Source organism: Rhinatrema bivittatum, chromosome 3 (genome assembly GCF_901001135.1).
Source record: "Rhinatrema bivittatum chromosome 3, aRhiBiv1.1, whole genome shotgun sequence".
In the NCBI taxonomy this organism is placed as follows: Eukaryota; Metazoa; Chordata; class Amphibia; order Gymnophiona; family Rhinatrematidae; genus Rhinatrema; species Rhinatrema bivittatum.
In genome coordinates, this window is record NC_042617.1 from 551,642,981 (window position 1) to 551,659,253 (window position 16,273).

Genomic DNA, 16,273 nt, shown 5'->3' on the forward strand with positions numbered 1-16,273 from the left:
GGATGTACTGGCTATCAAGAACACAGTACACTGACAATATTTACATATAAATATTCAAGCAACAGAACTGCAGGGTTTATAAAGGTGAGATGGTAGCATTGTAGGTTAATCTGGAAAGAAGAAATGGAGCTTCTACTTATATTGGTGTGATATACAGCCCTCCTTTCCAGGCAAAGGAAATTGATAAGAGATTTAATGGAGGATATTCAAACATTGCTTTGAAAGGAGGTAGTGCTATTGCTATATGATTTCAATCTGCCAGATGCTGTTTAGAACGTATCGGCTGTGGTTTCTTCTAGACGTATGGGAGATCTGTAGCTAAGATTTAATGCTAAATAATGCAGAGCTGTGCATTTAGTCTGCAAATACACAAGGGAGAGGTGCAGTGTAGAGAGTGAAATTCTAAGCATAAAAGAAGAGTGGGATTTGGGGGAAGTGATGGCATCGGATGAACTTAGGGCAGGCAAACAGGCGGATAAAGTGACAGCAAAAGCCAGAAAGATGCTTGGGTGCATAGGGAGAGAAAATTTAAAAAGTCAGCAGAAAAAGGTGGTGATATTTCCCCTGTACAGGTCTGTGGTAAGGCCTCATTTGGCATGCTGTATACAATTCTGAAGACCACACATTCTAAAGGATATAAACCGGTTGGACTTGGTTCAGAGGGTGGCTCCTAAAATAGTCAGTGGTCTAAAGCATATGGAGGACAGAAAGATCTAAACATGTATACCCTAGAAGAAATACGAGCTAAAGAAAATATAAGAGAGACTTAAATACCTCCAAGGTTCCATGCACAGACAACCAGCCTTTTTCAACACAAAGGAGGCTCTAAAACAACGAGTCATGGGATGAGGTTTAAAAGGGGGTAGGACTCAGGAGAAATCCTAGGAAATGTCTCTTTACAGAGAGGGTAGTGGATGCATGGAACAGCCTCCCTGTGGGCTTGGTGGATATAAACAATATCTGAATTAAAGAAAGCATGGGAAATACAGAGGAACTTCAAGCGAGTGACAGGAATGAGAAAGCCGAAGTAGCTGAGTGGATGGGCAGACTAGAGAGGACACCATGTTTCTGCCCTGTTAACTGTAACAAAACTACATGGAGATGGTGATACTGCACCTGGTACTTACCAATGGGGTACAGCATTTGATACTGTAGGTACGATCATGTGGGAACATGTAGTCTAAGCAGGAGGTAATGAAAGAGTGGATAAGAGTTCTGGTAGTGTGTTCAGAAAGGAAGGAGAGTTAAGTAATGTTAAAGAGGAAAAAGAACCCAAGACTTTGTACGGCACCAACATTCAAAGCCTCAGTACCCTTTTTATTTAAGGAAATGGGGACCCCTGAGGGCACTAACCATGCTTCAAGCAGCTCCTCAGAACCCACATGAGCTGCCACACAGACTCCAATTGGTATTCCATGGGTATGATATCCTCACCTGCACATCAGAAAGCAGTCCTGAATAAAACTGCTTAAAATTGTTACAGTTGGGAGGAAAGGGGGAAGGAAGGAGTTTCTTAAATTTTTATGTCAACTACATCCAACAGAACTTGAGGTAGCATACAGCATAAAACAGAAGGAATTATACACTGTATGGGAAGTATGAATTTTATTACTGAGCATCAGGATTATACAATTAGTCAGAAATTATAACTTTTTTTAAACAACTCTACAATATAATTCATTGCCATAAATTTCCACATAGTGGTGATCATTAAAAAACTTTCGGATACAGCATTTAAAGTACCCAAACATTTTGTTTTTATTTTTCATCTCCTACCAACACCTGCTTTCCAAATAATTATAATTGAAGGAAGATTCATTCTACTCACTCCTTAGTAAGTCGTCCAAGACCTTCACGCTCAGGTCACTGGGTTGCTTCTGCTGCTGTGCCACCAACTGACAGAACTCGTGAGCTGCTTGCACAATATCCTCTTTGCCGTCTTCCGGGGACAGGACTCTCACTGCTGTCTGACAGCTAACAGCTACAAAATTCAATGCTCTGAATTATTTAAAATCAAAAACAAGAGGATCAAACAAAAGATGGCATGCCTTCTTCCCTTTAAAAGAAAGCTGGGTCCAACGTGCTCTTTGCAGAATTTAAAAGATACATAGGACAAGACATAACAGGCACCCGGTGAGAGATAAATCTGGTCGTGCTGAGCTGTCATTTTTGCAGGGTTTGTTTTTTTTTAAGTTGCCTGGCGAATCTTAAATCACTGGAAGCAGCTCAAAAAAAAGTAGCTTGCTTACCGTAAACAGAGTTCTCTGTAGATAGCATAACAGCCATGACATGTGAGGCGACATCCAACAGCATCGAACAGACCCATCTCCCTAGCTCAGTAAAGTTTTACTACTGAGCATGCAGGGGAGCTCCCACTCATGCCCTGCCTTGTCAGTCAATTGCAGAGCTTAGCTTTAGCTAGGTTAGTCAACTCTCCAGAGAGGCAGGCGAGCATAAAGCATGGCTAATTCATTCATCGGGATTGTCTCCGGAGAACGCCATTTACGGTGAGCAAACTTGCTTTTTCTGGCAACAAGCAGGACTGAAATAGCCATGACATATGGGGAGTCCCAAGCTGAGGGTTGCATGGAGGAGCACTTACTCAGTATGGAACCCTGGCCCTCCCATGAAGGGTGAACTACTGGGTGAACAGGCTGTGCAAACGTCTTGCCCAAAGTTACTCACTTCTTAATAGATTGTCCAGACAGAAGTGAGGGTATGAACCAATGACCAAGTTAGGGCTTTGCAAATGTTCTTGACTGAGATGGCTTTTAAAGTGGACCACTGAGGCAGTCATGGCTCTTACTTCAAGAGCCTTGACAATCTGGGATCCAACGGCCAGCCAGAGCATAGCAGAGCACAATACAGCCTGCTAGTCAGTTAAGACAACATAGAATTAACAACCACACCCAGTCTGTTGGGATTGTAGGAGATAAAAAGTTGAAGAGCCAGATGATGTAGTTGAATTTTCTTCAGAACAGGTTAATGCCCTTTTATAGTCCAGCAAATAGAGGGCCTTTTTCCCCCGTTATGTGCATATGGTCTTGGAAAGAATGCTGCAGCAAGTTCTAGACCAGGGCTCGAAGACAAAATGAACAATCTGACAGGAGGAACGCTCTCTCTTCCAATGAATCTGTCCATGCCCCAATGACCTTGATTCTACTTGGCAAAGTTAACTATAAAACCTAGTCACTGAAAGAATTGAATCATCTTCTGCAGGGAGTCCAACATCCCTGCTTAAGAAGGTGCCATCACCAACCAGTTGTCCAGGTAAGGAAAGACCAAATCAGACTACTGCTAGGTATTTTTGTATATACCCTGAAGGCCACCAAGTGCCCAAAGTGGAGAACCTTTTATGGTAGCGAGAAGAATCCACCACAAATCCGAGTTGTTTCCAGTGAGACAGGTGGATATGTGAACCTACGCATCTTTCAGATCCAGAGCACACATCCTGCTTGAAGGGGGACAATGGTGCAGATGGCATTCATTTTGAACTTCTCCCCTAGCAGGCTCTTGTTCAGTCTTCATATAATCGAGGATAGGTCTCAAATGCCATGACTTTTTGGGGAATAGAACTCCTTGCCACGGTCCTTGGGCAGAATAGTTTCTATTGCCTGCTGGATGAGATGCAACTCCACCTCAAGACAGAGCTAGTTCGAGTGAGTCTGATCCAGACTGAAGGTGAAACATTGATGCAGCAATGGGGGTTGGGAGAAGCGCAAACCATAACAATTTTGATAACTCTGTGGTCCTTGGTAATCCTCTGCCACTCTTCAAGAAACAGATTAATCCTCCCTCCCCACCCCCCCCACCAGGAGTCATCAAAGCCCGGGTTTGGCCTCAGATTATTGTGGTGCCTTGGCCCAAAGTCTATTATGCAGTCATCTATTTGCTGGAAGCTGCTAATGCGGCGCAGGGTGTAATACTGTTAAAAACTGGCAGAAAGGGCATCTCTGGAGAAGCAGCATTAAAAAAAAAAAAAAAGTAAGAACATCTATAGGACAAAAACTGTTCAGCTCCCATCGACAGAATGGCTGCATGCTACTCCTTAATCTGGACCAAGATTTCCCTGATTTTATTTCCAAGAAGATTATCCCTGGGAAAAGGGAGATAGCCAGCTTGTCATGTTGCTGCAGATGATCTTGCTGCGGTATTGAATGATTTGTAGACCTAACGAATGAGGGAGCATTTGCACTCTTCTGTCAGATACAAGATGAAGTGGACTATCTTTGAAAGCTGACTCAATAAATTGGTTAGCTTATAAAAAGGTGCCACCCAACTCTTGTCATTTTAACAAGAGAACTGTAATTCATTAATTATAAGATCCCCTTCTACATAAACATGTAGTTTATATCAACATATACACCCCAATATAAAAATATTCCTTTCTTTGCTCTTAAACCTCTTAAATCTCATTTAAAAAAAAGGGCAAAGCGTTCCTCACTTTCATTATCTTTTGTTTGTGCTTATCTAATTTATTTTGCCTTACCTGGATCTGCTTTGTCATTTGATAACTCTGAATACTTGGAACAATCAAGGCCCAAGAGCTCTTGTTGTTGTTTTAAGATTTCATCCATCAGCCTGGAATTATTCCTCTTAAAGATACCTGTAAAATAGAACAAAAAAAAAAAAGTTAAAGTTAAAACAAGTAGTCAGACCTCTGGCAGAGCTATTTTACACAACAGTGCCTGCTTACCAGCAAACACAGAAAGAGGAAGGGTAGAGAGAAGCAGCCAGGACCAGTCTCCAGCTTGTGTGTGCAAGGACAGGAGCACCCAAAACAAAAAACATGCATACTATAGACAAGCCATATCTGGCTGTACAGTAACCTTGGGATGAAGAAGGGCTGAGAAGGTCTAAGAACTGAAGTATAAGTTAAAGACAATAAGAAAAACAGCTGAAGAGAAGTACTGACAAATAACTTTACAAAAAAAAAAAAAGATTTTGAAAAGCAAGCACCTTTCTACCACCATTATCCAGACACAAAAACTACTACTAATTTCTATAAGGCTACTTGACATATACAGCACTGTACAAACACATCAAAGACAGACCCTTTCCCGTGCAGCTTTCAATGTATTCAGGACAAATAAGGGACTTGGGGAGATTCATTTACTGGAGAAAATGGGTAAAACCAACAATGATATGTTCAGGAGTTAAGAGTTAAAAGCAGCCTTAAAAAAAAAAAAAAAAAGTAGGTTGCTGGGCTGGATTTGAATAAGACCAGAGAGGAGGCGGCATGATGTACCGACCCCTTTAAGACAGAGAGTGCACATTTGCCTTATGGACTAAAAGCAGATAGGAGTGATCCATCACTTTTACATTCTGGTCCCCTGTGCACTCATACTTGCTCTCTCATTTCTTCAGTAACCCTCTTCCTCCCACCTGCAAATGCACATTTACAGAGTTGTGCAAAAATTCAGCACAACATACAAATAAAAACCATTAAGTATCAAAATGCAGCCTAATGCCCTGCGTTCCCACATGCCTTATATTCCCAGATGAGCCTTGCCCTGGGAATGATGAGTATAGCTCCAGCTCCAAACCAAACACAATGGAAACACACATTAAAATGACATTTTTCTGCTCTTAAGGACAAATATTGGCCAAATCTTAGCACCATATATATCCTCTTGGGGAAAGTGCTCCAGTCTAGCCAGTTCTTGTACTGACTACCAGAATGAAGGGCTGCTACAAGAGAATCTCAATCCCTAGGTAGGACGTCCTGGCCCTGACGCTGAACATACCCTTCCCCCTGATATCAAACATTCAGATAGTCTCAAAGTACATGCAGACCCGTTTGTTCACAGATCACTTTTATAAGCAGCAGAACTGGCTTGATTCTTAAAGTTACCCAACACCTGGCCAGTTGTCCATCTTAGTTTTCAAAGGCAGATTCCCAAGAAGTTATGCAGGTACGTTTAAAAAAAGACTGAAAACAAGAAAAGAGGGGGGGGGGCAAGACCAATATGGCTGGAGGATTTCCTCAGGCCCCACCAGCTGAAGCAGCAGGGCTAACAGGGGTCCCAAGCCCCCACCACAGATGAAGAGAAATAAAAAATCTTCAGCTACAAGAAGACCCCAGAAGACAGCAGAAAGAAAGAAAGAAAGACAGAAAGAAAGAAAGACAGCAGAAAGAAAGAAAGACGGCCCAAAATGGAAGTTGTGGTTTTTTTTGTTCCCTGGGAGGCAGCAGAGATCTGCTCTAGGGATGTGGCGAGAAGGCTAACGGGAGAGAGGAGAAAACTGCACCTGGGTGGCTGGGGATAAAGGACTGAACAGAGGTGGTATGGCGTGGTAAGGGAAATGAAAGGGGTGAAAGGCTCCCTCAGCTCATTTCTATGTCTCTCGATATCATTGATCTAAGCCCCCAATGAAGCACGAAAAGTGACTGAAGCAAGAATACGTGATGACAGTCAGTACGGAAGAGCCTCAAAATCACTCACAATGTGAGGGACCAAGGAGAAAGATCTTCCAGAAACATATTGGTTTTGAGAATTAAAGATCACCTAAATAGGAGTCATCTAATGACAGACTGACTACTAAATTTCCTAAAAACATCTTACTAATACTGGTATTGTAAGACACCTTACTCATGTGCATACTAACTAGAAGGCTAGGCCAACTCACAAATCACAAATGCTTAGACAGAAAAGAAGAGGAGAAAAAAAAGAAATCTTAACCAGTTCACTGGGCACAACACATACTGGGAAACTAAAACCTGGCACATATAGCCTGCAGCTCTCAAAATTAAAATATGTTATATACTAGTTACTGAAGTCCACCTTGAAGCAACTGACAATAGCAGAAAGTGGGTTTTATGTAAACACCTCTGGGGCCCATTCAAGAAAATTACTCTGCTTTGTCTCTTAATTGTGAAATCACATTTAGAGCAAACTCTTGTGTTAAGAGCTGCTTCAACAATTAAATTTAACACAAGGGTAAAAATCAGACAACTGCTGTGAAAATAAGTTTCTGGGGCAGCAAAAAAAAAGTCTGAAAGCAGCACTCAACTCATCAAAAAGTCCTGACCACCATTTAACATACGGATAGGCAACTCATATCCGGTTTTTCAGGATAATCACAATGAAACCAGTGCTTATCCCTGGTTATGAGCAAGAAGGACTGACATTCTTTAGGATCCTACCAGGTATTTGTGACCTGACTGGCCAAGGTCAGAGACAGGATGCTGAGCTTGATGCACCTATAGTCTGACCCAGTACAGATTTCATGTGCGTTTATGTTAACATGCATAAGATATAGAAACAAGCATGACAGCAAAAATAAAAAAAGGCCATATTTAAATCTTTTTCTATGCCGTCGTTTAGGTGGGTACCGTCACAACGGTTTACAGTAAGGCACATAAAAGTAATGATACTAAAATCTGTCAGTTTACACAGGTGCCATAAGGTTCGGTAAGTTTGTAATCAATGTTAATTGTGAAATGTGATAAATCATGACCAGGTCTCTCTATATCAGTTTTGAGTACAAAACTAGTTTTATAATTGTAACTTATCCTTTAGTGATGAGCTATCTATTAAAAACTACACACTTAGTGATTACAGTTGTGTGTGAGGGTGTTCAATTGTTCGTACCTTGCACTTCCCCGTCTTCTATTCTCCCTTCTCTTTTTGAAAAGCTTGTTTAAAGAGCCAGGTTTTTAAATTTTTTCTAAAGGCTTTGCTGTCTCTTTGTAATCTTAACTCCAAGGGCATGGAGTTCCATAGTATGGGTCCTGCCAAGGATAACACCCTTTCTCTTACCTGTGTTAGTCTTGCTGTTTTGACTGATGGAATAGTTAGGAGTGCTGTTGCCTGACCTTAGGTTTCTGTTAGGGATGTGTACGTGAAGGGCTGTGTTTAGCCAGTCTGCACCATACATAAATTAATAACGAAAACGCAAAGTGTTTTGTATTGTATTCTTTGTTCAATGGGAAGACAGTGTAACTCAGCCAGTGTTTCGGTGATGTGTTCTCTCTTACTTTTGCCAGTTAAAACTCTTGCAGCTGTGTTTTGCAAAATTTGTAGTGGTCTTAGTGAGGTATGGTAAACCTAGTAAAAGGGCATTACAATAATCAGTGCTTGCAAATATCAACGCTTGTAGTACTGATCGAAAGTTGGCGGTTGTTAGAAGTTGTTTCAGGCTCCTGAGAACCATGAGTTTGGTGTATCCTTACTTTACTTTTAGAGATATATGTTTTAAGCTTATGGCCCATCTAATCTGCCCATCCATCCAATTCCCATCATTGCGCCTCAGCGATCCCTTGTATGTAATTAAAGGATTTAATCAGCATACAATAGAGGCAGTACACACAAATCTCTCATGCATATTCATTATGGATATTCTAAAAGTTAGACCTGGTTGTGGCACTCTAGGACAGAAGTTGCATACTCCTGATTTAATATCTAACCACAAGCTTGAAAACCTAATAAAGAAAAGCCCATCAGAACCTGCGGGTAGAGTGTGTTACGCTACACACTTAAGACTTTCCTGCAGGGCCATACAGTCAGCCTCACAGCTTATGGATGCACAAGGTAAAGATCTGTGTGAAAGGATGGCCACAGGAAGCTGGCACATGCCTAACTTTTCAGTACCTCATTTAGTCCCTCACTTGCTTTGCCTGACAAGCTCACTGGCCCAGGGACTCAGAGGAAGGTACCCAATGAATAAGATTCCTCATTGCTGCCCTGGTGAAAGCAAGAATCACAGTGGTGGGCTGCTGCCTTCCTGTGCTCCCTCCCCAGACAACATCCCATCCGCAATGCATCGGGGCCCGCTAGTCTCATGTTTAAACGTTTTTAAATCTCTATCCTACCTTTCATTGTCTTTATATCTGTGCCTGCCTCTGAGAAGCAAGTCCAGGAAGTTCAGGTACCTTTGTTAGCCCAAAGAACCAAAAAGAAGTCATCCCCAAGATTTATCTTATGCATTTTATGGCCATCAAATGTCACTGCCAGGGCTGGCTTGCAGGGTGGATGGCATCCTGTCTAAGAACTCAATTTGGGTACCCCGTATCCTCTGGGGTTAAAAAAAAAAAAAGTTTCACGCTTGACACCATCTTAAGCCTTTACAGGGCTTTCTACCCTATCCCTCTATCCCTACCTCCAGTGACATATTTAGGTTTTTACCGTCCCAAGACACTGTGTGTTATCAGCTCCCCCGCCCAGTAAAACTGGACATCTATATGGGACAGGACCCCAATATAAAAACTCTTCACTTCCAGTTCTACAAATATATACTGCATCCACAGAAACTTCAGAGAAGGTCCAGCAAATTTCCCTTCACAGCTCACAAAAAAAACAAAAAGGAAGAATTCTGGTGACCCCTCAGTAAAAGCAATTCTATCTCCACTACTGGACATTTTGTGAAATTAAACTAGACAAAGTTTCTCAGAACCTACGTAGCAAATCTTCCGATGCCATGTGCCATAACATCACTAATTCCCAGGACTCGAACCACCACCCTACCTATGAAAAGGCAGCATTGTAAATATTCCACCGAGCCCTACACCAACTCCTGGGAAAAGAGAGCAGGGACTGCTACAGATCCCCGACATGCTGGGAGAATTCTTCACTCTTCATTCTTCACTCTTGTCACAAACATGCAGATCCTCCCTACATTCAGAATAAGTGACCACACAGAGGGAAACTGAAATCCCAAGACTCTGCATGCAGTGTAACACTGGAGAAATACACTCAGAGACGCACGTGCCCAAAGGCAACACATTCCAATCACACAGAAAAGCAGTAAAAACTGCTTTTCTGTGCTCCCTCCGACTTAATATCCTGGCGATATTAAGTCTGAGGTCCCTAAGGGTAAAAAAGTAAAAAAAAAGAAAGAAAATTTTGAAGTCGGCCGGCGGCTGTCAGGTCGAAAACCGGACGCTCAATTTTGCCGGCGTCCGGTTTCCGAGCCCGTGGCTGTCAGCAGGCTCGAGAACCAACGCCGGCAAAATTGAGTGTCGGCTGTCAAACCCGCTGACAGCCGCCACTCCGGGCCAAAAAGAGGTGCTAGGGACGCGCTAGTGTCCCTAGCGCCTCCTTTTGCCCGTTTCTACCGCCAGACCTAATTTAAATACTGAATTGCGCGCACAGGCGAGTGTGGCCTGCGTTCGCCCGCTCTCCCGCGGACTTTACTGAATCCACCTGTTGGTGACCAGCAGCAAAAGGTTTTTCAGCTCTCTGGACTGAAGAGCAAAGCAATCATACTTTTCTCCCATGACAGGCACACAGGAGAGGTGTTGGCAGCTCTTCAGTCCCATAGGCTGTATGGCTGTGGGCAGAACAAGACACTGTGTGCCCCCATCTAAAGCCAGCCTTGGTCACTGCAGTAGCTCATCTCTGCTACACCACATGACAACATCTCGAGATAGAAATGTCATGTGTATTTCTTCCCACTGGATGGCTTTTTCCCACTAAATATAGACTATTCAGGACTCAAGTTATCCATAGCACAGGCTTACAGTTGCTTCCACTTCTAGGTCACCAGTTTAACACACAGCTCAGGTTGAAAGTGAATGAAAGTTACATGAATGCTATTTGGTGGCCTATCAGCAGTTACTTGATAATCACAGTCCAGGTCCCAGTACAAAGAGACTGAATTGTCACACCCTAGCAGGACAATATAAGCAAAGTGACACTGCTCCTGTCCTGCATAACAGGAGAACTTTTGATAGTTTCGGTTGCTCCCAATCCAGCACTTTTCATGCATATGGAAATAGATTTCAAACACCACCACCCCCCCCCCCCAATACAGTCTTATTTGTGGTCTTTTATTAAAGGAAAGAAATCCAAACCCAGAACGTATACTATCTCCTACTCCTCAAATGCCCTGGCTCTGCTCACTCACTGTTACGCAGACTGTGCTATTACTCTTTCAAATCAAGTCAGCATTTCCATTCCCAATTATAGCTTGGGTGGAAAAAGGAGAATAATCAGCTTTAAGCTATTTATTTTTAAATTCTGGGCATGCTTCCAAGGTGATATGCTTTGGCTTTAAGGCATTCATATTGGAGAAAAAGCACCTCCTGCAAGGAATATTTTTAAGGTTCTAAAAAGGCAGCGTTTGGGTATTTCAGCTTTTACTGACGGGCCAATACAGTACAGTGCGCTCCGGCGGAGCACACTGTTAGCCTGCGTTTGGACGCGCTAGCTTTACCCCTTAATTCAGTAAGGGGTCGAAAACGCACGTCCACCCCCCCCGAAACGAATAGCACCTGCCACATGCAAATGCATGTTGATGGCCCTATTAGTTATTCCCGCGCGATTCAGTAAGTAAAACGTGCAGCCAAGCCGCATATTTTACTTTCAGAAATTAGCACCTGCCCAAAGGTAGGCGTTAATTTCTCTCGGCACCGGGAAAGTGTACAGAAAAGCAGTAAAAACTGCTTTTCTGTACACCCTCCGGCTTAATATCATGGCGATATTAAGTTGAGGTCCCAAAAGTTAAAAAATAATTTTAAAAAAATTTTAAAATTGGCCCGCGACTTACAGGTTGAAAACCGGACGCTCAATTTTGCCGGCATCTGGTTTCAGAACCCGTGGCTGTCAGCGGGTTTGAGAACAGACGCCGGCAAAATTGAGCGTCGGCTGTCAAACCTGCTGACAGCCGCCGCTCCTGTCAAAAAAGAGGCGCTAGGGATGCGCTAGTGTCCCTAGCACCTCTTTTTACCACGGCTCATTTAAATACTGAATCGCGCACACAGGAGAGTAGCCTGGGTGCTCGCCCGCTCTCCCGCGACTTTTACTGAAATCGGCCTGTATGTGATTAAAAAAGCCACACCTCAACAAGCCACACCTAAAAAGCTACAGGTACCCAACAAAAACAAAAGCCAGAAATGGATTAAACTATTTCTCTAGGATACAGGGTAAGAAAGATCTGGAACAGGAGGAAGAAAAATGCCAGACTGGTGAGGTTATACTTAAACCTCTGTAGCTCAGCGGCAGCACACAGACCGGGATTTGATTCTCAAGTCAGGCTTCTGCTCTTTGGAGGGCCCAATTTCCAACCTTCATACGCAGTGACCCCTAGTGGCCAGACTCCTAGGGCATGCTTGTCACATTCTGACAGCAAGTGTGATCCATGGTCCCTGGCTGAGGACTGCCACTGTGAAGGCTAAGCTTAAATTTGGGACAGGCTTTAGGGAAAAGTAGAAGAAAAATTATGCTGCTGAAAAACCCCATTGTAGCTATGAATTTAGACACGTGGCATCTTAGCCCAAGAATGATATCAAATTTTCTTTTTTTTTTCCAGCTGGAACCCGAAAGGTGCTAGACGAAATTGCAGATAAAGGAAAAAAAGAAACTGTACATACTGCTACTCTAGACTAAAATAAAATTTTAAAAAAAAATATTCTATGTCCGCTGGTCAATACCAAATCGCATGTAGAAAATCTCTGCTGGAAACTTGTTATTCGTTCACGTCTGCTTTCCAGGCCAACCTACACCCAGTGCATGCTGGAGTTCTCCATGGTAAGAGGCAACAGACATGCCTAATCTTCCTACCATTACAGTGTTCTTTTGCAGAAAGTATCTGCATCACCAGGACAATTTACAAACCAAACAAAAGATAGTAAGAAAAGGAATGCATTACATAGAGATCTCTCACAAAGATTCCCTCTTACTCAAATCTGTATATTTGGTTCTTAAATTTTACATACTTGGTTACTATTTGTGTGTGTATCAGTTATAGTGAATGACAGCTCTTAAAAAACAAACAAAAAAAACTCCTACTACTACACACTACTACTATAGAAGTGAAATCTAGACATCGCTAACTCAGTTATTTTAAGAAATTCTACAGATTAGGAAAACTGGAAAGTTCCAGCTATGAAACTAGAAATCATGGATCCTAACAAATGAAAATTTTCCATTTGTTCTTTAAAAAGGAAAAAACTATTTTCCTTTATGAAATATATAAAGTGTGTATTTCCAAACTTAGCTCAGGCCACATAAGTTCAGATGAGTTCATCTGATATTCTGACAATGGTTAGCAATAGTGTTTCTCCAATGTCTTACAAGTGGATTTTTGACTCTGCAAATGTTTCTTCTCTCTCAGATCGCTCTTTTATTATGGATTTATGGTTATGTGCAGTTTTGTATTGAGGCATGACTGGAAAAAACTATTTTGAAGGAAAAAAAAAAGAAAACAAAACACAGCTCATAAGGTTAAATTATTCTTACCTGAAAATTTTCTTTCCCCAAGTTCTGCTAGACCAGTAAGGGATTTCCCTCCTACACAGCTGACGGGAGACAGATGACACTCTTACGACCTTACTCTAGGCCAGAGCTTTCCAAACTTTTCATGTTGGTGACACACTTTTTAGACAAACAATTTCAAGACACGGTAATTCAGTCTACTAGTAAACCAGAGGTTAAAGGTTAAACGAACGAAACATATTTCGACAATTTATGTATGTTTCCTTAAATATATACATAAATAAAATGTTTCACGACACAACCTATCTCATGAAAACCTTAAATTTATATTAAAAATATATATTCCAAGATTCATGTTATTGTTATAATTTATGAGAAACAATAATAAAACAAATTGTCTGTCCCCCACACACTCATCTCTCTCCTCCCCCCAGCACATGTCTGGCCCCCACACACATATCTCTCCCCCTCAAGCACATGTCTGACCCCCACACACTCATATCTCTCCCCCTCAAGCACATGTCTGTCCCCCCAGCACGTTTGCCCCCCACTCACTCATCTCTCTCCCCGCAGCACATGTCTGGCCCCCACACTCATGTACCTCATCTTTTTGATTGTTGCCAGTTAAGTGCTTCACTCCCTTCCATGATCACCAGACACTGCTGCTTGCAGTCAGTACTCCTCATGGCCAGGCCTCATCGGCAGCAGCAGCCAATGCAAGGATGGCTGGGCTCGTTCCACCCACCAAGCCCCCCAAAAAAACGCGATTGACAGCAAAAATCACCCAATAATAAGCAACCCATAAACTGAAAAAAAAAAGTGAATCTCTAGGAAAAAAAAAAGCCCAAACTCGCATCAGAGTTGACTGGGCTTGCGCGACACACCTGCACACTGCAGGCGACACACTAACGTGTCCCGACACACAGTTTGGAAAGCTCTGCTCTAGGCTATAAAGGAGGGTTGGTCCTGGCCCAATCCCAGTAGCCTATTGCCAGATCGCTGTGAAAGATTCTGCCCTAATTGCCAATAAAAACATTATAGGGCTCACAAAACTGTTCTGAGTGAGTAAGAGGTACACGTACTGATAATGCCTTGATAATGTTTGCCCCAAAGGCTATATCTGTCCTGGCCTGTTTGTTCAACTGGTAATGCTTAATGAAAGAATGCAAGGATAACCGGGCCCATGCCTTACAAAATTTCCTCCAAGGGAGGCTGAAGCTGCTTCTTCCCAGGATGATTCTTGTGCCCTTAAAAGAATGAGCCCAGAACAGTGCTGGGGTCTGTAAGTAAGTCGATGCAATAGCTTTCCTAATCCACCTCGCTATGGTGGCCTTGGAGGCTGCTTCCTCCTCCTGGGTGCCGCCAAACAAGACCAATAGCCTGCCTGTTTTTGTTTTTTTATTTAATCAAAACCTATACTCTTATGGATGAGCGTGGCTGCTCCCCTGATTAGAGGTAAAAGAAAAGTAGCATTGGCCAACCCACTTCCTTTGTAATCTGTGGTATTCCAGATCTTCCAAGTATGATGCCTGTAAAAAAAACCCAACCCCCCGCAATGTGGACCTTATGCTTTCTGAGTTCAATTAGCATTTTTTCCTCTTACGAGATCAAAACCAATATCAATATAAGTTGCAAATTTGCAGAATTCATAACTGAAACACCCCAGCCATGGCGTCCCCAATCAGTACATTACACAAATGCCCTTCTTTTTCAATAACCAAAAAAAAAGACAAGGCAAGCCAGCTTCAATCACACACACATGCACATTCCTCACACATTCCGATTTCCCCGACACTCTTAAACGCAAGGTCCCAATCCACTCCAGATGCAGCTCTAGTCTTCAGAAGAGCAATCCAAGGAGCACTGTAATCTAGAACATCTGAGGATCCTAAGCCTCTAGGAACCAGAGAGGATAGTAAGAAACCAAAACATCTGCCCAGTTGAAGACTTGAGTGGGGGAAAATAAAGCACATTTGCACCAAAGCTGAACTCATCTAAGCAATCTTCTAGAAGAGAAGACGCAGCTCCATTCAGAACATCTGCTTCTTCCTGCTCAGTCATACTCATTCCAAAAACTGTTTTTATTACTTCTTTAGAAGCAAATAATTGAGAGCTACCCTCAAGCGAGCAAGGTACTGTAAGGCAAATTTAATGCAGTTATTTAATAATTGGGTGCAATATGGTATCTCTTCATGTGCAAGCACCAGTGCCATGAAAAGCAGGGAATAAAAGCAACTTGGTGCTCTCAAGAAAGCTCCTTTTTTTGTGATATTTAAGATTTTAGCTTTGCCCATATAGTTAAGGAACGTAGCACTACACTGTCATATTCAGGTATCTCAAAAGCCGTTGTACATCTAATACAGACTCCTGTCCGTTTAACAGTCCTCATTATTGAAGGCTGAAAGGGATACCACCTGATTTATATGCAATGCAGAGATCTTGGGCAGAACGACAAAACTGGCTGAAAGATGGCAATCCTGGGAAAATACTAAGTAATACTAAGTAAGGATGCCTGCACAATTGACCAAGTGTATCACAGATTGCCACAAGAAAGAAGCCTTCAGTGACGAGTCCTTAAATAGATGCCTGCTTTAATGACTAAAATGGCAATTTGACTAAGGCTCTCACCACCAGAATGAGGTCCCACTTAAGTACTACTAAACAGAACAGCAGCCTAACACATTTCACCCCTTTAAGTAAAAGCCCTTCTGTTCAGGTGTGCTGCTACTGAGGTGCCTTTAACTCAGCCCCTATAACATACAATGGCTCAGATCTGGAACTTCAAGGACCAGAGTGCTAGATCCTTGTCCAGACACACCTGCAGGAAATTTAACATTTGCAAGATATTCCCTCTCCAAGGAGAACAGTCTTCTTGGCACAAAAGTTCTCAAACACTTGTCAAACCCTGACATAGGCCAAGGAGGGAGAAAACTTCTGCGCCTTTAACATAGTTGAGATTACAGAGAACCCTCTCTTGCACAGGCATCCCTTCTCAAGAGCCAAACCATAAGAGCATGGAGAGAGGTCTTCCCATTGGTACAGGACCTTGCCAGAAAAGATGCCCCTTCTTGGGTAGAGCCAGAAGGGCTCCAGCCAGCAGCCTCACAAGATCTGCA

The 16,273-nt window shown here is 42.6% G+C and overlaps 1 protein-coding gene across 1 annotated transcript in view; it reads right to left on the reverse strand.

The window, feature by feature from the left end:
* NUS1 (NUS1 dehydrodolichyl diphosphate synthase subunit) overlaps positions 1-16,273 on the reverse strand; it is a 60,333-nt gene that overhangs the window by 23,164 nt on the left and 20,896 nt on the right. Inside the window, exons 2-3 of the mRNA XM_029596435.1 lie at positions 4,490-4,606; positions 1,829-1,981 (exon numbers count right to left, since the gene is read on the reverse strand). Of these exons, the coding sequence (XP_029452295.1) occupies positions 1,829-1,981; positions 4,490-4,606 (270 nt within the window). The remainder of the gene's footprint in view (positions 1-1,828; positions 1,982-4,489; positions 4,607-16,273) is intronic.